At 42.0% G+C, this 25,136-nt stretch overlaps 1 protein-coding gene across 4 annotated transcripts in view; it reads left to right on the plus strand.

Moving 5' to 3' along the window:
* Nucleotides 1-25,136, plus strand: part of mRpS26 (mitochondrial ribosomal protein S26) — an 87,928-nt gene that overhangs the window by 54,369 nt on the left and 8,423 nt on the right. For all 4 annotated transcript variants that reach the window (XM_071662756.1, XM_071662757.1, XM_071662753.1 and 1 more), the window contains one exon: nt 18,748-18,862. In XM_071662756.1, the coding sequence (XP_071518857.1) occupies nt 18,748-18,862 (115 nt within the window). The remainder of the gene's footprint in view (nt 1-18,747; nt 18,863-25,136) is intronic.

Genomic DNA, 25,136 nt, shown 5'->3' on the forward strand with positions numbered 1-25,136 from the left:
TATTGGATTACATGTTAATTGACAGGCGCGTGAAAGAGAGACTTTTGGATGTTAATGTGCTGAGAGGTGCAACTGGAGGGATGTCTGATCATTATCTTGTGGAGGCTAAGGTGGAGATTTGTATGGGTTTTCAGAAAAGAAGAGTGAATGTTGGGGTTAAGCGGGTGGTGAGAGTAAGTGAGCTTGGGAAGGAGACTTGTGTGAGGAAGTACCAGGAGAGACTGAGTACAGAATGGAAAAAGGTGAGAACAATGGAAGTGTTTTAGATATTTGGGAGTGGATCTGGCAGCGGATGGAACCATGGAAGCGGAAGTGAATCATAGGGTGGGGGAGAGGGCGAAAATTCTGGGAGCCTTGAAGAATGTGTGGAAGTCGAGAACATTATCTTGGAAAGCAAAAATGAGTATGTTTGAAGGAATAGTGGTTCCAAGAATGTTCTACGGTTGTGAGGTGTGGGCTATGGATAGAGTTGTGCGCAGGAGGGTGGATGTGCTGGAAATGAGATGTTTGAGGAGTGGGCTATGGATAGAGTTGTGCGCAGGAGGGTGGATGTGCTGGAAATGAGATGTTTGAGGACAATATGTGGTGTGAGGTGGTTTGATCGAGTAAGCAATTTAAGGGTAAGAGAGATGTGTGGAAATAAAAAGAGTGTGGTTGAGAGAGCAGAAGAGGGTGTTTTGAAATGGTTTGATCACATGGAGAGAATGAGTGAGGAAAGATTGATGAAGAGGATATATGTGTCAGAGGTGGAGGGAACGAGGAGAAGTGGGAGACCAACTTGGAGATATAAAGATGGAGTGAAAAAGATTTTGAGTGATCGGGGCCTGAACATGCAGGAGGGTGAAAGGCATGCAAGGAATAGAGTGAATTGGAACGATGTGGTATACCTCTCAGCACATTAACATCGAAGAGTCTCTTTCATGCGCCTATCAATTAACACGTAATCCAATAACGCTCTCTGGCCATCTCTCCTACTTACATATGTATATTTGTGTATATCTCTCTTTTTAAACCAGGTATTCCCAATCACCAGGCCTTTTTCAGCACATAAATCTCCAAGCTATTCACCATTTCCATTTACAACACTGAACACCACATGTATACCAATTATTCCCTCAACTGCCATATTACTCACCTCTGCATTCAAATCACCCATCACTATAACCCAGTGTCGTGCATCAAAACCACTATGACACTCATTTACCTGCTCCCAAAACACTTGCCTCTCGTGATCTTTCTTCTCATGCCCAGGTGCATATGCACCAATAATCACCCATCTCTCTCCATCAACTTTCAGTTTTACCCATATCAATCTAGAGCTTACTTTCTTACACTCTATCACATGCTCCCACCACTCCTGTTTCAGGAGTAGTGCTACTCTTTCCCTTGCTCTTGTCCTCTCACTAACCCCTGACTTTACTCCCAAGACATTTCCAAACCACTCTTCCCCTTTACCCTTGAGCTTCGTTTCACTCAGAGCCAAAACATCCAGGTTCCTTTCCTCAAACATACTACCTGTCTCTCCTCTTTTCTCATCTTGGTTACATCCACATACATTTAGACACCCCAATCTGAGCCTTCGAGGAGGATGAGCACTCCCCGCGTGACTCCTTCTTCTGTTTCCCCTTTTAGAAAGTTATAATATATATATATATATATATATATATATATATATATATATATATATATCCCTGGGATAGGGGATTAAGAATACTTCCCACGTATTCCCTGCTGGAAATCCTCCCCTCTCGTTTTTTTTTTTTTAATTTTCCAAAGGAAGGAACAGAGGGGGCCAGTTGAGGATATTCCAAAAAAAGGCCCAGTCCTCTGTTCTTAACGCTACCTTGCTAACGCGGGAAATGGATAATAGTTTAAAAGAAAGAAAGAATATATATATATATATATATATATATATATATATATATATATATATATATATATATATATTTCTTTTCTTTTAAACTATTCGCCATTTCCCACGTTTGTGAGGTAGCGTTAGGAACAGAGGACTGGGCCTTTTTTGGAATATCCTCACCTGGCCCCTTCTGTTCCTTCTTTTGGAAAAATTAGAAAAAAAAAAAAAAAAAAAAGAGAGAGGGGAGGATTTCCAGCCCCCACTCCCTCCCCTTTTAGTCGCCTTCTACGACACGCAGGGAATACGTGGGAAGTATTCTTAATCCCCTATCCCCAGGGATATATATATATATATATATATATATATATATATACATATATATATATATATATATATATTACGTGTGAATTGACAGGTGTGCGAAAGAGAGACTTTTGGATGTTAATGTGCTGAGAGGTGCAACTGGAGGGATGTCTGATCATTATCTTGTGGAGGCTAAGGTGAAGATTTGTATGGGTTTTCAGAAAAGAAGAGTGAATGTTGGGGTGAAGAGGGTGGTGAGAGTAAGTGAGCTTGAGAAGGAGACCTGTGTGAGGAAGTACCAGGAAAGACTGAGTACAGAATGGAAAAAGGTGAGAACAATGGAAGTAAGGGGAGTGGGGGAGGAATGGGATGTATTTAGGGAATCAGTGATGGATTGTGCAAAAGATGCTTGTGGCATGAGAAGAGTGGGAGGTGGGTTGATTAGAAAGGGTAGTGAGTGGTGGGATGAAGAAGTAAGAGTATTAGTGAAAGAGAAGAGAGAGGCATTTGGACGATTTTTGCAGGGAAAAAATGCAATTGAGTGGTAGAAGTATAAAAGAAAGAGACAGGAGGTCAAGAGAAAGGTGCAAGAGGTGAAAAAAAGGGCAAATGAGGGTTGGGGTGAGAGAGTATCATTAAATTTTAGGGAGAATAAAAAGATGTTCTGGAAGGAGGTAAATAAAGTGCGTAAGACAAGGGAGCAAATGGGAACTTCAGTGAAGGGCGCAAATGGGGAGGTCATAACAAGTAGTGGTGATGTGAGAAGGAGATTGAGTAAGTATTTTGAAGGTTTGTTGAATGTGTTTGATGATAGAGTGGCAGATATAGGGTGTTTTGGTCGAGGTGGTGTGCAAAGTGAGAGGGTTAGGGAAAATGACTTGGTAAACAGAGAAGAGGTAGTGAAAGCTTTGCGGAAGATGAAAGCCGGCAAGGCAGCAGGTTTGGATGGTATTGCAGTGGAATTTATTAAAAAAGGGGGTGACTGTATTGTTGACTGGTTGGTAAGGTTATTTAATGTATGTATGACTCATGGTGAGGTGCCTGAGGATTGGCGGAATGCGTGCATAGTGCCATTGTACAAAGGCAAAGGGGATAAGAGTGAGTGCTCAAATTACAGAGGTATAAGTTTGCTGAGTATTCCTGGTAAATTATATGGGAGGGTATTGATTGAGAGGGTGAAGGCATGTACAGAGCATCAGATTGGGGAAGAGCAGTGTGGTTTTCAGAAGTGGTAGAGGATGTGTGGATCAGGTGTTTGCTTTGAAGAATGTATGTGAGAAGTACTTAGAAAAGCAAATGGATTTGTATGTAGCATTTATGGATCTGGAGAAGGCATATGATAGAGTTGATAGAGATGCTCTGTGGAAGGTATTAAGAATATATGGTGTGGGAGGAAAGTTGTTAGAAGCAGTGAAAAGTTTTTATCGAGGATGTAAGGCATATGTACGTGTAGGAAGAGAGGAAAGTGATTGGTTCTCAGTGAATGTAGGTTTGCGGCAGGGGTGTGTGATGTCTCCATGGTTGTTTAATTTGTTTATGGATGGGGTTGTTAGGGAGGTAAATGCAAGAGTTTTGGAAAGAGGGGCAAGTATGAAGTCTGTTGGGGATGAGAGAGCTTGGGAAGTGAGTCAGTTGTTGTTCGCTGATGATACAGCGCTGGTGGCTGATTCATGTGAGAGACTGCAGAAGCTGGTGACTGAGTTTGGAAAAGTGTGTGGAAGAAGAAAGTTAAGAGTAAATGTGAATAAGAGCAAGGTTATTAGGTACAGTAGGGTTGAGGGTCAAGTCAATTGGGAGGTGAGTTTGAATGGAGAAAAACTGGAGGAAGTGAAGTGTTTTAGATATCTGGGAGTGGATCTGGCAGCGGATGGAACCATGGAAAAAAAAAAAAAGAAAAAAAAAAGAAAAAAAAAAAAATATATATATATATATATATATATATATATATATATATTTTTTTTTTTTTTATACTTTGTCGCTGTCTCCCGCGTTTGCGAGGTAGCGCAAGGAAACAGATGAAAGAAATGGCCCCCCCCCATACACATGTATATACATACTTCCACACACGCAAATATACATACCTACACAGCTTTCCATGGTTTACCCCAGACGCTTCACATGCCTTGATTCAATCCACTGACAGCACGTCAACCGCGGTATACCACATCGCTCCAATTCACTCTATTCCTTGCCCTCCTTTCACCCTCCTGCATGTCCAGGCCCCGATCACACAAAATCTTTTTCACTCCATCTTTCCACCTCCAATTTGGTCTCCCTCTTCTCCTTGCTCCCTCCACCTCCGACACATATATCCTCTTGGTCAATCTTTCCTCACTCATCCTCTCCATGTGCCCAAACCACTTCAAAACACCCTCTTCTGCTCTCTCAACCACGCTCTTTTTATTTCCACACATCGCTCTTACCCTTACGTTACTCACTCGATCAAACCACCTCACACCACACATTGTCCTCAAACATCTCATTTCCAGCACATTCATCCTCCTGCGCACAACTCTATCCATAGCCCACGCCTCGCAACCATGCAACATTGTTGGAACCACTATTCCTTCAAACATACCCATTTTTGCTTTCCGAGATAATGTTCTCGACTTCCACACATTCTTCAAGGCCCCCAGAATTTTCGCCCCCTCCCCCACCCTATGATCCACTTCCGCTTCCATGGTTCCATCCGCTGCCAGATCCACTCCCAGATATCTAAAACACTTCACTTCCTCCAGTTTTTCTCCATTCAAACTCACCTCCCAATTGACTTGACCCTCAACCCTACTGTACCTAATTACCTTGCTCTTATTCACATTTACTCTTAACTTTCCTCTTCCACACACTTTTCCAAACTCAGTCACCAGCTTCTGCAGTTTCTCACATGAATCAGCCACCAGCGCTGTATCATCAGCGAACAACAACTGACTCACTTCCCAAGCTCTCTCATCCCCAACAGACTTCATACTTGCCCCTCTTTCCAAAACTCTTGCATTTACCTCCCTAACAACCCCATCCATAAACAAATTAAACAACCATGGAGACATCACACACCCCTGCCGCAAACCTACATTCACTGAGAACCAATCACTTTCCTCTCTTCCTACACGTACACATGCCTTACATCCTCGATAAAAACTTTTCACTGCTTCTAACAACTTTCCTCCCACACCATATATTCTTAATACCTTCCACAGAGCATCTCTATCAACTCTATCATATGCCTTCTCCAGATCCATAAATGCTACATACAAATCCATTTGCTTTTCTAAGTATTTCTCACATACATTCTTCAAAGCAAACACCTGATCCACACATCCTCTACCACTTCTGAAAACCACACTGCTCTTCCCCAATCTGATGCTCTGTACATGCCTTCACCCTCTCAATCAATACCCTCCCATATAATTTACCAGGAATACTCAGCAAACTTATACCTCTGTAATTTGAGCACTCACTCTTATCCCCTTTGCCTTTGTACAATGGCACTATGCACGCATTCTGCCAATCCTCAGGCACCTCACCATGAGTCATACATACATTAAATAACCTTACCAACCAGTCAACAATACAGTCATCCACTTTTTTAATAAATTCCACTGCAATACCATCCAAACCTGCTGCCTTGCCAGCTTTCATATTCCGCAAAGCTTTCACTACCTCTTCTCTGTTTACCAAATCATTTTCCCTAACCCTCTCACTTTGCACACCACCTCGACCAAAACACCCTATATCTGCCACTCTATCATCAAACACATTCAACAAACCTTCAAAATACTCACTCCATCTCCTTCTCACATCACCACTACTTGTTATCACCTCCCCATTTGCGCCCTTCACTGAAGTTCCCATTTGCTCCCTTGTCTTACGCACTTTATTTTCCTCCTTCCAGAACATCTTTTTATTCTCCCTAAAATTTAATGATACTCTCTCACCCCAACTCTCATTTGCCCTTTTTTTCACCTCTTGCACCTTTCTCTTGACCTCCTGTCTCTTTCTTTTATACGTCTCCCACTCAATTGCATTTTTTCCCTGCAAAAATCGTCCCAAATGCCTCTCTCTTCTCTTTCACTAATACTCTTACTTCTTCATCCCACCACTCTCTACCCTTTCTAATCAACCCACCTCCCACTCTTCTCATGCGATTGTCTTGGACAGTCGCATGTTAATGAGATGGCATTCTAGCTATGTCTCTTTGTTGTATATCAACTGACTGTTATATTTCTCTATTGTGTCTCCCCTGATGATGTGATTATTACATGAAATGCACTAGGGAAATTATCGTGTTTCATGTTCCCCGTGGACTCTTAAGAATATACTTGATCACATGCAAAATTGTGATCCTTTCCAACGCGTAAACTTATGTAAACTCTCCTTTTAAATCGGGTTTATTCCCAATCACGAGCCCTTTTTCAGCACACAACTCTACAAGCTCTTCACCATTTCCATTTGCAACACTGAACACCCCATGTACACCAGTTTTTCCCTCAACTGCCACATTACTCACCTTTGCATTCTAATCATCCATCACTATAAGCCGTCTCATGCATCAAAGCTGCTAACACGCGCACACAGCTGCTCTCAAAACACTTGACTCATGATCTTTCATCTCATGACCAGGTGGATAGGCACCAAAAATTCACCCATCTCTCTCCTTCCACTTTCAGTTTTACCCATATTTATCTAGAGTTTACTTTCTTACACTCTATCACTTACTCCCACAACTCCTGCTTCAGTAGTGCTACTCCTTCCTTGCTCTTGTCCTCTCACCAACCCCTGATTTAACTCCCAAGAAAATTCCCAAACCACTCTTCCCCTTTACCCTTGAGCTTATAAGGGAGGTATTGATTGAGAGGGTGAAGGCATGGACAGAGATCAGATTAGGAAGAGCAGTGTGGTTTCAAAAGTGGTAGAGGATGTGTGGATCATGTGTTTGCTTTGAAGAATGCATGTGAGAAATACTTAGAAAAACTAGGGGACTTGTATGTAGCATTCATGATCTGGAGAAGGCATAGGGTAGAGTTGATAGAGATGCTCTGCGAAGGTGTTAAGATTATATGGTGTCGGAGTTAATTTGCAGAAGCAGTGAAAAGTGTTTTATCGATGTAAGGCATGTGTACGAGTAGGAAGAGAGGAAAGGGATTGGTTCCCAGTGAATTTCGGTTTACGTAAAGGGTGGTGATGTCCCCATGTTTCTTTAATTGTTTATGGATGGGGAAGTTAGGGAGGTGAATGCAAGAGTTGTGGAAAGAGGGCAAGTATGCAGTCTGTTGGTGATTAGGGGGCTTGGGAAGTGAGTCAGTTGTTCACTGATGATACAGTGCTGGTGGCTGATTTGGTGGAAAATGCAGAAGCGGGTGAATGAGTTTGGTAAATTTGGGGTAAAAAAGAAAGCTGAGATTAAATGTGAATAAGAGCAAGGTTATTGGTTTCAGTAGGGTTGAGGGAGAAGCAAATTAGGAGGAAAGTTTGAATGGAGAGAAACGGGAGAAGTGAAGTGTTTTAGATATCTGGGAGTGGATTTGGCAGCGGATGGAACCATGGGGGCGGAAGTTAGTCACAGGGTGGGGGGGGGGCCAAAGGTTCTGCGAGCGTTAAAGAATGTGGGGAAGGCGAGAATGTTATCTCCGAGAGCAAAAATGGGTATATTTGAAGGATTATTTGGTTTCAACAATATTATATGGTTTTGAGGCATGGGCTATAGGTAGAGTTGTTGGAGGAGGTGAATGTGCTGGAAATGAGATGTTTGAGGACAATATGTGGTGTGGGGTGGTTTGATCGAGTAAGTAATGAAAGGGTAAGAGATATGTGTGGTAAAAAAAAAAAGTGTGGTTGAGGAGCAGAAGAGGGTTTTGATATGGTTTGGTCACATGGGGAAATGAGTGAGGAAAGTTTGACAAAGAGGATTATATGTCAGATTTGGGGGGGGAAACGAGGAGAAGGGGGAGACCAAATTGGAGGTGGAAGGTTTGGTTTGAAAAAGATTATGAGCGATCGGGCTTGAACATACAGGAGTGTGAAAGACATTCAAGGAATAGAGTGAATTGGAAAATTGTGGTATACTGGGGTCGTCTTGCTGTCAATGGATTGAACCAGGGAATGTGAAGCATCTAGGGTAAACCATGGAAAGTTTTGTGGGGCTTATATGTGGAAAGGGAGTTGTGGTTTCATTGCATTATACATGACAGCTAGAGATGAGTGTGAACGAATGTGGGCCCTTTTTTGTTTTTTCCTACGCAACCCTGTAAACATGCGGGGGTAGGGGGGTGTCATTTCATGCATGACGGGGTGGCAGCATGAATGGATGAAGGCAGCACGTATGAATATGTATATGTGTATATATGTATATGTCTGTGTATGTATATGTATATATACATTGAAATGTATATGTGTGGGCATTTATGTATATACATGTATATGTGGGTGGGTTTGGCCATTCTTTTGTCTGTTTCTTTGTGCTACCTCGCTAATGCGGGAGACTGACAAAGTATAATAATTAATAAATATTTTTTTTTTCTTTTTTTTATTTTGCTTTGTCTCTGTCTCCCGCGTTGGCGAGGTAGCGCATGGAAACGGACGAAAGAATGGCCAAACACACCCACATACACATGTATATACGTACATATCTACACACGCAAATATACATACCTATACATCTCAATGTATATATATATATATATATATACACACACAAACATATACATATATACACATGTACATAAATCATACTGTCTGCCTTTATTCATTCCCATCGCCACCTCGCCACACATGAAATAACAAACCCCTCCCCCCTCATGTGTGCGAGGTAGCGGTAGGAAAAGACAACAAAGGCCCCATTCGTTCACTCTCAGTCTCTAGCTGTCATGTAATAATGAACCAAAACCACAGCTCCTTTCCACATCCAGGCCCCACAGAACTTTCCATGTTTTACCCCAGACGCTTCACATGCCCTGGTTCAATCCATTAACAGCACGTCGACCCCGGTATGCCACATCATTCCAATTCACTCTATTCCTTCCATATATATATGTATATATATATGTATATATATGTATATATATATATATATATATATATATATATATATATATATATATATATATATATATATATATATATATATATATCCCTGGGGATAGGGGAGAAAGAATACTTCCCACGTATTCCCTGCGTGTCGTAGAAGGCGACTAAAAGGGGAGGGAGCGGGGGGCTGGAAATCCTCCCCTCTCAATTTTTTTTTAATTTTCCAAAAGAAGGAACAGAGAGGGGGGCCAGGTGAGGATATTCCCTCAGTGGCCCAGTTCTCTGTTCTTAATGCTACCTCGCTAACGCGGGAAATGGCGAATAGTTTGAAAAAAAAAAAAAAAAAAATATATATATATATATATATATATATATATAATTTATGTTGATAGAGATGCTCTGTGGAAGGTATTAAGAATATATGGTGTGGGAGGCAAGTTGTTAGAAGCAGTGAAAAGTTTTTATCGAGGATGTAAGGCATGTGTACGTGTAGGAAGAGAGGAAAGTGATTGGTTCTCAGTGAATGTAGGTTTGCGGCAGGGGTGTGTGATGTCTCCATGGTTGTTTAATTTGTTTATGGATGGGGTTGTTAGGGAGGTAAATGCAAGAGTCCTGGAAAGAGGGGCAAGTATGAAGTCTGTTGGGGATGAGAGAGCTTGGGAAGTGAGTCAGTTGTTGTTCGCTGATGATACAGCACTGGTGGCTGATTCATGTGAGAAACTGCAGAAGCTGGTGACTGAGTTTGGTAAAGTGTGTGGAAGAAGAAAGTTAAGAGTAAATGTGAATAAGAGCAAGGTTATTAGGTACAGTAGGGTTGAGGGTCAAGTCAATTGGGAGGTGAGTTTGAATGGAGAAAAACTGGAGGAAGTGAAGTGTTTTAGATATCTGGGAGTGGATCTGTCAGCGGATGGAACCATGGAAGCGGAAGTGGATCATAGGGTGGGGGAGGGGGCGAAAATTTTGGGAGCCTTGAAAAATGTGTGGAAGTCGAGAACATTATCTCGGAAAGCAAAAATGGGTATGTTTGAAGGAATAGTGGTTCCAACAATGCTGTATGGTTGCGAGGCGTGGGCTATGGATAGAGTTGTGCGCAGGAGGATGGATGTGCTGGAAATGAGATGTTTGAGGACAATGTGTGGTGTGAGGTGGTTTGATCGAGTAAGTAACGTAAGGGTAAGAGAGATGTGTGGAAATAAAAAGAGCGTGGTTGAGAGAGCAGAAGAGGGTGTTTTGAAATGGTTTGGGCACATGGAGAGAATGAGTGAGGAAAGATTGACCAAGAGGATATATGTGTCGGAGGTGGAGGGAACGAGGAGAAGAGGGAGACCAAATTGGAGGTGGAAAGATGGAGTGAAAAAGATTTTGTGTGATCGGGGCCTGAACATGCAGGAGGGTGAAAGGAGGGCAAGGAATAGAGTGAATTGGAGCGATGTGGTATACAGGGGTTGACGTGCTGTCAGTGGATTGAATCAGGGCATGTGAAGCGTCTGGGGTAAACCATGGAAAGCTGTGTAGGTATGTATATTTGCGTGTGTGGACGTGTGTATGTACATGTGTATGGGGGGGGGTTGGGCCATTTCTTTCGTCTGTTTCCTTGCGCTACCTCGCAAATGCGGGAGACAGCGACAAAGTATAAAAAAAAAAAAAAATATATATATATATATATATATATATATATATATATATATATATATATATATATATATATATATTTTCATACTATTCGCCATTTCCCGCATTAGCGAGGTAGCGTTAAGAACAGAGGACTCGGCCTTTGAGGGAATATCCTCATATGGCCCCCTTTTCTGTTCCTTCTTTTGGAAAATTTAAAAAATAATGAGAGGGGAGGATTTCCAGCCCCCGCTCCCTTCCCTTTTAGTCGCCTTCTATGACATGCAGGGAATACGTGGGAAGTATTCTTTCTCCCCTATATATATTTATCTATTTATTCACTTTGCCCTGTCGCCGTCCCCCGCGCCAGCGAGGTAGTGCAAGGAAACAGACGAAAGAATGGCCCAACCCACCCACACACACATGCATATACATACACGTCCACACACACCACATATACACACCTATACATCTCAACGCACACATATATATACACACACAGACATATACATATATACCCATGTACATAATTCATACTTTTTTTTTTATACTTTGTCGCTGTCTCCCGCGTTTGCGAGGTAGGGCAAGGAAACAGACAAAAGAAATGGCCCCCCCCCCCCCATACACATGTACATACGTCCACACACGCAAATATACATAATAATTCATACTGTCTGCCTTTATTCATTCCCATCGCCACCCCGCCACACATGGAATAACAACATCCTTCCCCCTCATGTGTGTGAGGTAGTGCTAGGAAAAGACAACAAAGGCCCTATTCGTTCACACTCAGCCTCTAGCGAAAGAGAGACTTTTGGATGTTAATGTGCTGAGAGGTGCAACTGGAGGGATGTCTGATCATTATCTTGTGAAGGCTAAGGTGAAGATTTGTATGGGTTTTCAGAAAAGAAGAGTGAATGTTGGGGTGAAGAGGGTGGTGAGAGTAAGTGAGCTTGGGAAGGAGACCTGTGTGAGGAAGTACCAGGAGAGACTGAGTACAGAATGGAAAAAGGTGAGAACAATGGAAGTAAGGGGAGTGGGGGAGGAATGGGATGTATTTAGGGAATCAGTGATGGATTGCGCAAAAGATGCTTGTGGCATGAGAAGAGTGGGAGGTGGGTTGATTAGAAAGGGTAGTGAGTGGTGGGATGAAGAAGTAAGAGTATCAGTGAAAGAGAAGAGAGAGGCATTTGGACGATTTTTGCAGGGAAAAAATGCAATTGAGTGGGAGATGTATAAAAGAAAGAGACAGGAGGTCAAGAGAAAGGTGCAAGAGGTGAAAAAAAGGGCAAATGAGAGTTGGGGTGAGAGAGTATCATTAAATTTTAGGGAGAATAAAAAGATGTTCTGGAAGGAGGTAAATAAAGTGCGTAAGACAAGGGAGCAAATGGGAACTTCAGTGAAGGGCGCAAATGGGGAGGTGATAACAAGTAGTGGTGATGTGAGAAGGAGATGGAGTGAGTATTTTGAAGGTTTGTTGAATGTGTTTGATGATAGAGTGGCAGATATAGGGTGTTTTGGTCGAGGTGGTGTGCAAAGTGAGAGGGTTAGGGAAAATGATTTGGTAAACAGAGAAGAGGTAGTGAAAGCTTTGCGGAAGATGAAAGCCGGCAAGGCAGCAGGTTTGGATGGTATTGCAGTGGAATTTATTAAAAAAGGGGGTGACTGTATTGTTGACTGGTTGGTAAGGTTATTTAATGTATGTATGACTCATGGTGAGGTGCCTGAGGATTGGCGGAATGCGTGCATAGTGCCATTGTACAAAGGCAAAGGGGATAAGAGTGAGTGCTCAAATTACAGAGGTATAAGTTTGTTGAGTATTCCTGGTAAATTATATGGGAGGGTATTGATTGAGAGGGTGAAGGCATGTACAGAGCATCAGATTGGGGAAGAGCAGTGTGGTTTCAGAAGTGGTAGAGGATGTGTGGATCAGGTGTTTGCTTTGAAGAATGTATGTGAGAAATACTTAGAAAAGCAAATGGATTTGTATGTAGCATTTATGGATCTGGAGAAGGCATATGATAGAGTTGATAGAGATGCTCTGTGGAAGGTATTAAGAATATATGGTGTGGGAGGAAAGTTGTTAGAAGCAGTGAAAAGTTTTTATCGAGGATGTAAGGCATGTGTACGTGTAGGAAGAGAGGAAAGTGATTGGTTCTCAGTGAATGTAGGTTTGCGGCAGGGGTGTGTGATGTCTCCATGGTTGTTTAATTTGTTTATGGATGGGGTTGTTAGGGAGGTAAATGCAAGAGTTTTGGAAAGAGGGGCAAGTATGAAGTCTGTTGGGGATGAGAGAGCTTGGGAAGTGAGTCAGTTGTTGTTCGCTGATGATACAGCGCTGGTGGCTGATTCATGTGAGAAACTGCAGAAGCTGGTGACTGAGTTTGGTAAAGTGTGTGGAAGAAGAAAGTTAAGAGTAAATGTGAATAAGAGCAAGGTTATTAGGTACAGTAGGGTTGAGGGTCAAGTCAATTGGGAGGTGAGTTTGAATGGAGAAAAACTGGAGGAAGTGAAGTGTTTTAGATATCTGGGAGTGGATCTGGCAGCGGATGGAACCATGGAAGCGGAAGTGGATCATAGGGTGGGGGAGGGGGCGAAAATTCTGGGAGCCTTGAAGAATGTGTGGAAGTCGAGAACATTATCTCGGAAAGCAAAAATGGGTATGTTTGAAGGAATAGTGGTTCCAACAATGTTGTATGGTTGCGAGGCGTGGGCTATGGATAGAGTTGTGCGCAGGAGGATGGATGTGCTGGAAATGAGATGTTTGAGGACAATGTGTGGTGTGAGGTGGTTTGATCGAGTGAGTAACGTAAGGGTAAGAGATATGTGTGGAAATAAAAAGAGCGTGGTTGAGAGAGCAGAAGAGGGTGTTTTGAAGTGGTTTGGGCACATGGAGAGAATGAGTGAGGAAAGATTGACCAAGAGGATATATGTGTCGGAGGTGGAGGGAACGAGGAGAAGAGGGAGACCAAATTGGAGGTGGAAAGATGGAGTGAAAAAGATTTTGTGTGATCGGGGCCTGAACATGCAGGAGGGTGAAAGGAGGGCAAGGAATAGAGTGAATTGGAGCGATGTGGTATACCGGGGTTGACGTGCTGTCAGTGGATTGAATCAAGGCATGTGAAGCGTCTGGGGTAAACCATGTAAAGCTGTGTAGGTATGTATATTTGCGTGTGTGGACGTATGTATATACATGTGTATGGGGGGGGTTGGGCCATTTCTTTCGTCTGTTTCCTTGCTCTACCTCGCAAATGCGGGAGACAGCGACAAAGTATAAAAAAAAAAAAAAAAAAGTGATAAGGGATAAGAGTGAGTGCTCAAATTACAGAGGTATAAGTTTGTTGAGTATTCCTGGTAAATTATATGGGAGGGTATTGATTGAGAGGGTGAAGGCATGTACAGAGCATCAGATTGGGGAAGAGCAGTGTGGTTTCAGAAGTGGTAGAGGATGTGTGGATCAGGTGTTTGCTTTGAAGAATGTATGTGAGAAATACTTAGAAAAGCAAATGGATTTGTATGTAGCATTTATGGATCTGGAGAAGGCATATGATAGAGTTGATAGAGATGCTCTGTGGAAGGTATTAAGAATATATGGTGTGGGAGGAAAGTTGTTAGAAGCAGTGAAAAGTTTTTATCGAGGATGTAAGGCATGTGTACGTGTAGGAAGAGAGGAAAGTGATTGGTTCTCAGTGAATGTAGGTTTGCGGCAGGGGTGTGTGATGTCTCCATGGTTGTTTAATTTGTTTATGGATGGGGTTGTTAGGGAGGTGAATGCAAGAGTTTTGGAAAGAGGGGCAAGTATGAAGTCTGTTGGGGATGAGAGAGCTTGGGAAGTGAGTCACTTGTTGTTCGCTGATGATACAGCGCTGGTGGCTGATTCATGTGAGAAACTGCAGAAGCTGAGTTTGGAAAAGTGTGTGGAAGAAGAAAGTTAAGAGTAAATGTGAATAAGAGCAAGGGTTATTAGGTACAGTAGGGTTGAGGGTCAAGTCAATTGGGAGAAGCTGGTGACTGAGTTTGGAAAAGTGTGTGGAAGAAGAAAGTTAAGAGTAAATGTGAATAAGAGCAAGGTTATTAGGTACAGTAGGGTTGAGGGTCAAGTCAATTGGGAGGTGAGTTTGAATGGAGAAAAACTGGAGGAAGTGAAGTGTTTTAGATATATGGGAGTGGATCTGGCAGCGGATGGAACCATGGAAGTGGAAGTGGATCATAGGGTGGGGGAGGGGGCGAAAATCCTGGGGGCCTTGAAGAATGTGTGGAAGTCGAGAACATTATCTCGGAAAGCAAAAATGGGTATGTTTGAAGGAATAGTGGTTCCAACAATGTTGTATGGTTGTGAGGCTTGGGCTATGGATAGAGTTGTGCGCAGGAGGATGGATGTGCTGGAAATGAGATGTTTGAGGACAATGTGTGGTGTGAGGTGGTGTGATCGAGTGAGTAACGTAAGGGTAAGAGAGATGTGTGGAAATAAAAAGAGCGTGGTTGAGAGAGCAGAAGAGGGTGTTTTGAAGTGGTTTGGTCACATGGAGAGGATGAGTGAGGAAAGATTGACCAAGAGGATATATGTGTCAGAGGTGGAGGGAACAAGGAGAAGAGGGAGACCAAATTGGAGGTGGAAAGATGGAGTGAAAAAGATTTTGTGTGATCGGGGCCTGAACATGCAGGAGGGTGAAAGGAGGGCAAGGAATAGAGTGAATTGGAGCGATGTGGTATACGGGGGTTGACGTGCTGTCAGTGGATTGAATCAAGGCATGTGAAGCGTCTGGGGTAAACCATGGAAGCTGTGTAGGTATGTATATTTGCGTGTGTGGGCGTATGTATATACATGTGTATGGGGGGGGGTTGGGCCATTTCTTTCGTCTGTTTCCTTGCGCTACCTCGCAAACGCGGGAGACAGCGACAAAGTATAATAAGAAAAAAAAAATATATATATATATATATATATATATATATATATATATATTATCCTTGGGGATAGGGGAGGAAGAATACTTCCCACGTATTCCCTATGTGTCGTAGAAGGCGACTAAAAGGGAAGGGAGCAGGGGGCTGGAAATCCTCCCCTCTCTTTTATTTTAATTTTCCAAAAGAAGGAACAGAGAAGGGGGCCAGGTGAGGATATTCCCTCCAAGGCCCAGTCCTCTGTTCTTAACGCTACCTTGCTAACGCGGGAAATGGCGAATAGTATGAAAAATATATATATATATATATATATATATATATATATATATATTATTTTTTTATTTTTTTATTATACTTTGTCGCTGTCTCCCGCGTTTGCGAGGTAGCGCAAGGAAACAGACGAAAGAAATGGCCCAACCCACCCCCATACACATGTATATACATACGTCCACACACGCAAATATACACACCTACACAGCTTTCCATGGTTTACCCCAGCCGCTTCACATGCCTTGATTCAATCCACTGACAGCACGTCAACCCCGGTATACCACATCGCTCCAATTCACTCTATTCCTTGCCCTCCTTTCACCCTCCTGCATGTTCAGGCCCCGATCACACAAAATCTTTTTCACTCCATCTTTCCACCTCCAATTTGGTCTCCCTCTTCTCCTTGTTCCCTCCACCTCCGACACATATATCTTCTTGGTCAATCTTTCCTCGCTCATTCTCTCCATGTGCCCAAACCACTTCAAAACACCCTAGCGACTAGAGGGGACGGGAGCAGGGGGCCAGAAATCCTCCCCTCCTTGTAATTTTTAACTTTCTAAAAAACTGGGAAACAGAAGGAGTCACGCGGGGAGTGCTCATACTCCTCGTAGACTCAGATTGGGGTGTCTAAATGTGTGTGGATGTAACCAAGATGTGAAAAAAGGAGAGATAGGTAGTATGTTTGAGGAAAGGAAACTGGATGTTTTGGCTCTGAGTGAAACAAAGCTCAAGGGTAAAGGCGAAGAGTGGTTTGGGAATGTCTTGCGAGTAAAGTCAGGGGTTAGTGAGAGGACAAGAGCAAGGGAAGGAGTAGCAGTTCTCCTGAAACAGGAGTTGTGGGAGTGTGTGATAGAATGTAAGAAAGTAAATTCCGCCTGAGGATTGGTGGAATGCGTGCATAGTGCCATTGTACAAAGGGAAAGGGGATAAGAGTGAGTGCTCAAATTACAGAGGTATAAGTTTGTTGAGTATTCCTGGCAAATTATATGGCAGGGTATTGATTGAGAGGGTGAAGGCATGTACAGAGCATCAGATTGGGGAAGAGCAGTGTGGTTTCAGAAGTGGTAGAGGATGTGTGGATCAGGTGTTTGCTTTGAAGAATGTAGGTGAGAAGTACTTAGAAAAGCAAATGGATTTGTATGTAGCATTTATGGATCTGGAGAAGGCATATGATAGAGTTGATAGAGATGCTCTGTGGAAGGTATTAAGAATATATGGTGTGGGAGGAAAGTTGTTAGAAGCAGTGAAAAATTTTATCGAGGATGTAAGGCATGTGTACGTGTAGGAAGAGAGGAAAGTGATTGGTTCTCAGTGAATGTAGGTTTGCGGCAGGGGTGTGTGATGTCTCCATGGTTGTTTAATTTGTTTATGGATGGGGTTGTTAGGGAGGTAAATGCAAGAGTTTTGGAAAGAGGGGCAAGTATGAAGTCTGTTGTGGATGAGAGAGCTTGGGAAGTGAGTCAGTTGTTGTTCGCTGATGATACAGCGCTGGTGGCTGATTCATGTGAGAAACTGCAGAAACTGGTGACTGAGTTTGGTAAAGTGTGTGGAAGAAGAAAGTTAAGAGTAAATGTGAATAAGAGCAAGGTTATTAGGTACAGTAGGGTTGAGGGTCAAGTCAATTGGGAGGTGAGTTTGAATGGAGAAAAACTGGAGGAAGTGAAGTGTTTTAGATATCTGGGAGTGGATCTGGCAGCGGATGGAACCATGGAAGCGGAAGTGGATCATAGGGTGGGGGAGGGGGCGAAAATTCTGGGGGCCTTGAAGAATGTGTGGAAGTCGAGAACATTATCTCGGAAAGCAAAAATGGGTATGTTTGAAGGAATAGTGGTTCCAACAATGTTGTATGGTTGCGAGGCGTGGGCTATGGATAGAGTTGTGCGCAGGAGGATGGATGTGCTGGAAATGAGATGTTTGAGAACAATGTGTGGTGTGAGGTGGTTTGATCGAGTGAGTAACGTAAGGGTAAGAGAGATGTGTGGAAATAAAAAGAGCGTGGTTGAGAGAGCAGAAGAGGGTGTTTTGAAGTGGTTTGGGCACATGGAGAGGATGAGTGAGGAAAGATTGACCAAGAGGATATATGTGTCGGAGGTGGAGGGAACAAGGAGAAGAGGGAGACCAAATTGGAGGTGGAAAGATGGAGTGAAAAAGATTTTGTGTGATCGGGGCCTGAACATGCAGGAGGGTGAAAGGAGGGCAAGGAATAGAGTGAATTGGAGCGATGTGGTATACCGGGGTTGACGTGCTGTCAGTGGATTGAATCAAGGCATGTGAAGCGTCTGGGGTAAACCATGGAAAGCTGTGTAGGTATGTATATTTGCGTGTGTGGACGTATGTATATACATGTGTATGGGGGGGGGGTTGGGCCATTTCTTTCGTCTGTTTCCTTGCGCTACCTCGCAAACGCGGGAGACAGCGACAAAGTATAATAAAAAAATAATATATATACATCCATTGACAGCACGTTGACCCATACCACATCATTCAAATTCACTCTATTCCTTGCATGTCTTTCACCCTTCTGTACATTCAGGCCCTCGATCGCTCAAAATCTTTTTCACTCCATCCTCCCATATATATATATATATATATATATATATATATATATATATATATATATATATATATATATATATATATACATATGGCAGTGATGAAAACAAGGCTACATGTCGGTAATTCTCTTGCATGATTTGTTCGTGAATCACTATGTAGGATTGGCTTGTGCTAAATTTTTTTTGAAGAAATTTGGATATAACTTTGGCGTATACATTCTTTCTTAGGATCCGCAAGGAGTTTGAGGCTGACTTAGCTCGTGTGGAGGCTACCAAAGAAAAACAAGCCAAGATCACTTTGCAAGCCCAGGATGAAGCAATTCGCCTCATTGCTGAGACACAGGTAAAATCATGTTTTAAAGGACTTATTTGTGTATTTGTTTGGCATTGTTCATAATTCATGAAATCATACTGTTTTTTAATTTTCTATGTAGGTCATAAACTTAGCATTTAATCCTTTGGGGTAAGAGAGAAAGAACTCTGTCTGTTTGTTTCCTGCATGTCATAGAGGGCTAATAGGAGAGGCAGGGGAACGGCTGGAAATCCTTTCCTCCTTTATACTTTCAAAAAAAAAAAGAATTGGACCAGAGGAAGAAAGCAAGCAAGAAATATTTCTTCTAAGGCTCATTTTTATGTTCCTGATGCTAATTCACTCATATGTGAAATAGTCAACACATGTGAACAAAAGGAAGAAGAGATATAGCTTACCTGTATGTGAGTGGAGTCTTTGAATGCTTAGTGAATTTTTTTTTATATTTATAATGCATTCCATGCACAATTTTTCCTTTCAAAATGTAAACGTCTATTATAGAACATTCACTTGTTTGTTTTACCTTCTGAAACTTTGAGCTATTAAACCTTTTCTTGCAGAGGTACTGATGTATTGTATATTGCATCTTGTACATTATAATACTTCCTTACTTTGAAATGCCCTAGATATCATAACCTTATTGTAAGGCAGGTTTTTCACTTCCAAAATTCTGAAGAATTTTTCCTCCTCTATCCCTGTTTCTCCCTCTCTTTAACCCTTTTCTAATTAAGAATTTTTTTCTTCTTCTTTCCTTATTTCTTCTCTTTAACCCTTTTCATCTTTCATGGACTTTTGTCCATGACTGGAAATTCCAAAAGTGGCAAAAGTTACTCATAAGTGTAAGTAGGAAGATAGGAGGGTGAGTGGTTCCCAATGAATGTGGGTTTGTGATAAGGATGGGTGGTGTCACTATGGTATGTTAATCTATTTATAGATAGGATGATGAGGGAGGTGAATGTTTGGATCTTAGAATGAGGGACAGATCTCCTGAAAGCTGGAGGTTTTGAGGGATAAGAGGTGGATCAGTTGCTGTTTATAGATGACATGAAATCCCTCTCTCCAAAGAGAAACCTTAGTGAGTAAGGTTTAATGAGTGTGTGAATGGAGAGCATTATATGTAAATGTGAACAAATAATGGTAATTATATGCCACAGTTACAAGCGATGGGGTCTGAGGTGAATATGGGTAAGAGAGGGGACTAAAAGTCCTTGGTACATTAAGGAATGTATGGAAAGAGGTCATTTTCTTTTAGGGCATATATTGGTATGTTTGAAGGTATAATTGTCCTGGCAGTATTTTGTGAATGTGAGTCTTGGCCTTAATTGCAACAGATTGGAAGAGGACATACAAATTGGAAATGAAAAAATAGGGAATGGTGTGGTGCAACATTAGTTGATCATGTAAGGAATGACTGTGTAAGAGTGAGATGTGCTTGTAAGCACATTCTGTTGACAGAATGAACTAGGGTGTGATGAAATGGTTAAGTTTTATCGAAACAATGAATAAAAAAAAAATGGCCAAGAGGATTTTTTGTCTTGAGGTGAATTGAGTGAGACAGAACAGGAAGTGGAAGGTTACTCATACATGCAGTGAACAAGATACATTTCAAAACTAGATAAAAGAATATTTTTTTTCTATTCTGAAGGATTATTATTTTATTATACTTTGTCGCTGTCTCCCGTGTTAGTGAGGTAGCGCAAGGAAACAGATGAAAGAATGGCCCAACCCACCCACATACACATGTATATACATACACGTCCGCACACGCACATATACATACCTATACATTTCAACGTATACATATATATACATACACAGACATATACATACATACACATGTACATGATTCATACTTGCTGCCTTCACTCATTTCTGTCACCACCCCGCCACACATGAAATGACAACCCCCTCCCCCTGTATGCGCTCGAGGTAGCGCCAGGAAAAGATAACAAAGGCCTCATTTGTTCACTCAGTCTCTAGCTGTCATGTATAATGCACTGAAACCACAGCTTCCTTTCCACATCCAGGCCCCACAAAACTTTCCATGGTTTACCCCAGACGCTTCACATGCCCTGGTTCAATCCATTGACAGCACGTCGACACCAGTGTACCACATTGTTCCAATTCACTCTATTCCTTGCACGCCTTTCACCCTCCTGCATGTTCAGGCCCCGATCGCTCAAAATCTTTTTCATTCCATCTTTCCACCTCCAGTTTGGTCTCCCACTTCTCCTCATTCCCTCCACATCTGACACATATATCCTCTTTGTCAATCTTTCCTCACTCATTCTGTCCATATGACCAAACCATTTCAAAACACCTTCATCTGCTCTCTCAGCCACACTTTTTATTACCACACATCTCTCTTGCCGTTTCATTACTTACTCGATCAAACCACCTTACACCACATATTGTCCTCAAACATCTCATTTCCAAAACATCCACCCTCCTCTGCACTACTCTATCTATAGCCCATGCCTTGCAACCATATAACTTTGTTGGAACTACTATTCCTTCAAACATACCCATTTTAGCTTTCCGAGATAATGTTCTCGCCTTCCACACATTTTTCAACGCTCCCAGAACTTTCGCCTCCTCCCCCACCCTGTGACTCACTTCTGCTTCCATGGTTCCATCAGCTTCCAAATCCACTCCCAGATATCTAAAACACTTCACTTCCTCCAGTTTGTCTCCATTCAAACTTACCCCCCAATTGACTTGTCCCTCAACCATACTGTAACTAATAACCTTGCTCTTATTCACATTTACTCTCAGCTTTCTTCTTTCACACACTTTATCAAACTCAGTCACCAGCTTCTTCAGTTTCTCACCCGAATCAGCCACCAACACTGTATCATCAGCGAACAACAACTGACTCACTTCCCAAGCCCTCTCATCCACAACAGACTGCATACTTGCCCCTCTCTCCAAAACTCTTGCATTTACATCCCTAACAACACCATCCATAAACAAATTAAATATCCATGGAGACATCACACACCCCTGCTGCAAAATGACATTCACTGAGAACCAGTCACTTTCCTCTCTTCCTACTCATGCACATGCCTTACATCCTCGATAAAAACTTTTCACTGCTTCTAACAACTTGCCTCCCACACCATATATTCTTAATACCTTCCACAGAGCATCTCAATCAACTTTATCATATGCCTTCTCCAGATCCATAAATGCTACATACAAATCCATTTGCTTTTCTAAGTATTTCTCACATACATTTTTCAAAGCAAACACCTGGTCCACACATCCTCTACCACTGCTGACACCACACTGCTCTTCCCCAATCTGATGCTCTGTACATACCTTCACCCTCTCTATCAATACCCTCCCATATATTTTCCCAGGAATACTCAACAGACTTATACCTCTGTAGTTTGAGCACTCACCTTTATCCCCTTTGCCTTTGTACAATTCACTATGCAAGCATTCTGCCAATCCTCAGGCACCTCACCGTGAGTCATGCATACATTAAATATCCGTACCAGCCAGTCAACAACATAGTCATCCCCTTTTTTAATATATTCCACTGCAATACCATCCAAACCCGCTGCCTTCCCAGCTTTCATCTTCTGCAAAGCTTTTACTACCTTTTCTCTGTTTACCAAATCATTCTCCCTAACCCTCTCACTTCGCACACCACCTCAACTAAATCACCCAATATCTGCCACTCTATCATATGATGCATTCAACAAACTTTCAAAATACTCACTCCATCTCTTTCTAACATCACCTCTACTTGTTATCACCGCCCCATTCACTGATGTCCCCATTTGTTTTCTTGTCTTACGCACTTTATTTACCTCCTTCCAAAACATCTTTTTATTCTCCCGAAAATTTAATGATACTCTCTCACCCCAACTCTCATTTGCCCTCTTTTTAACCTCTTGCACCTTTCTCTTGACCTCCTGCCTCTTTCTTTTATACATCTCCCACTCATTTGCACTACTTCCCTACAAAACTCATCCAAATGCCTCTCTTTTCTCTTTCACTAATTATCTTACTTCTTCATCCCACCACTCACTACCCTTTCTAATCTGCCCGCCTCCCACGCTTCTCATACCACAAGTGTCTTTTGCACAAGCCATCACTGCTTCCCCAAATACATCCCATTCCTCCCCCACTCCCCTTACATCCTTTGCTCTCACTTTTTTCCATTCTGTACTCAGTCTCTCCTGGTACTTCCCCTCATAAGTCTCCTTCCCAAGCTCACTTACTCTCACCACTCTCTTCACCCCAACATTCTCTCTTCTTTTCTGGAAACCTTTACAAATCTTCACCTTCGCCTCCACAAGATAATGATCAGACATCCCTCCGGTTGCACCTCTCAGCAGATTAACATCCAAAAGTCTCTCTTTCGCGTGCCTATCAATTAACTCTTAATCCAATAACAGTCTCTGGCCATCTCTCCTATTCACATATGTATACTTATTTATATCTCTTTTTAAACCAGATATTCCCAATCACCAAACCCTTTTCAGCACACAAGTCTACAAGCTCTTCACCATTTCCATTTACAACACTGAACACCCCATGTACACAAATTTTTCCCTCAACTGCCACATTACCCACCTTTGCATTCAAATCACTCATCACTATAACCCGGTCTCGTGCATCAAAACTAGTAACACACTCACTCAGCTGCTCCCAAAACACTTGCCTCTCATGATCTTTCTTCTCATGCCCAGGTGCATATGCACCAATAAGCACCCATCTCTCTCCATTCACTTTCCGTTTTACCCATATCAATCTAGAGTTTACTTTCTTACATTCTATCACATACTCCCACCACTCCTGTTTCAGGAGTAGTGCTACTCCTTCCCTTTGCTCTTGTCCTCTCACCAACCCCTGCCTTTATTTCCAAAACATTCCCAAATCACTCTTCCCCTTTACTCTTGAGCTTTGTTTCACTCAGAGCCAAAAGATCCAAGTTCTGAAGGAACTTTGTTTTATATCAAATGAAATAAAAGAAACTGTTTTTAAAGTAAAAAGACATATAATTAATAATTACATTGATGAGGTATATAAAAGTAATGTAACTAGAAGTGAATGATATATTTCAAGACTACTTAAAAGAATATTTGTGCTTCTGAAGTAAATATGTGGCTATGGCAAAAGAGTCTCCAGACCTAGTGAAACTCCAGTGCTGCTTCTTAGCCTTTAGTGGTTCATCCCAATAAGGCCACTGGCAGAGAGCAACTCTAGCACAGGGTTTCCAGTGGCTTCTAGCCAATGTTCTTACCGACTACTACTACCCAATGCTGTACGTAATGTTACAACATACTACTTCCATGTAATACTCCTACCAAATATTCCTACCTCCTACTTCCACCAAATGCTTCTACCTAATGTGTCTGCCTCATGCTCCCACCTACTACTCCTATCTATTCCTACCATTTTGCCAAAATACAGGGCTAGCACATAGTGCTCATAGCAGGAAAATCTATTGATTACAAAGAATGCCATGTGTGAGTTACATGTTGTCAAGGGTTGTATGTGATTTGGAGAGACTGTATGTTTGAGGATAGAATGCCAGCAGTCCATGTGTGGGTACGTCAGAAAGAATAGACAGCTACCTGGGTCATAGGATTGCTACTTGACAATCACTGAAGTACTGGCTCACAATGCACCTGTCACTAACCCTCCCAACACCCAGGCTGGCAGTACCAGTAATTTACCTCCTTGGTCAGTGGCTGCCTGCCATCTATTAGGAACTAGGTTTTACATCAAATCAAATAATGTAGAAAGTGCACAAACTTATGGTCATATAGTGAACTACATAAAAGCAATTAACTTTAGAAGTATTGCTGTTAAAATATAGTTCAAGACCTGATTAAAGAATAATTATTTTTCTGAAGGAACTAGGTTTTACATCAAATAACATGTAAAAAAGATTGAAGTATAGAATTGATGAATTGTGAAGTATGCATAGGTATGTGTATATGTACTTGTGAATATGAAGACTGCAAGATAAGGATGAAATGAAGTGTTTCTGGAGAAATATGAATGATTGCATAAATGATTTTAAGACGGAGAGAAAGGTGGTTGTAATGGGTGATATAAATTTGAAGGACTGTATAAATGGTTTTGAGAAGCGACAGTATCATAACCAATGAGGTTAGGAAGTACTGCTATTGTGAATAGGCTCAAAATTGGGGAAAGTTGTCAAATTTCAGTACTTCAAGGGGATACTCTAGCCCTATCCCATTAGGGCAGTCCTTTTAAATACAAACAAACACCTGAGGTATGTTGGGATGTTTTAGTTTGTTGGATAGTTTTGGAGTCTCACTGA

This window comes from Panulirus ornatus, chromosome 6 (assembly GCF_036320965.1).
Source record: "Panulirus ornatus isolate Po-2019 chromosome 6, ASM3632096v1, whole genome shotgun sequence".
NCBI classification, from domain to species: domain Eukaryota; kingdom Metazoa; phylum Arthropoda; class Malacostraca; order Decapoda; family Palinuridae; genus Panulirus; species Panulirus ornatus.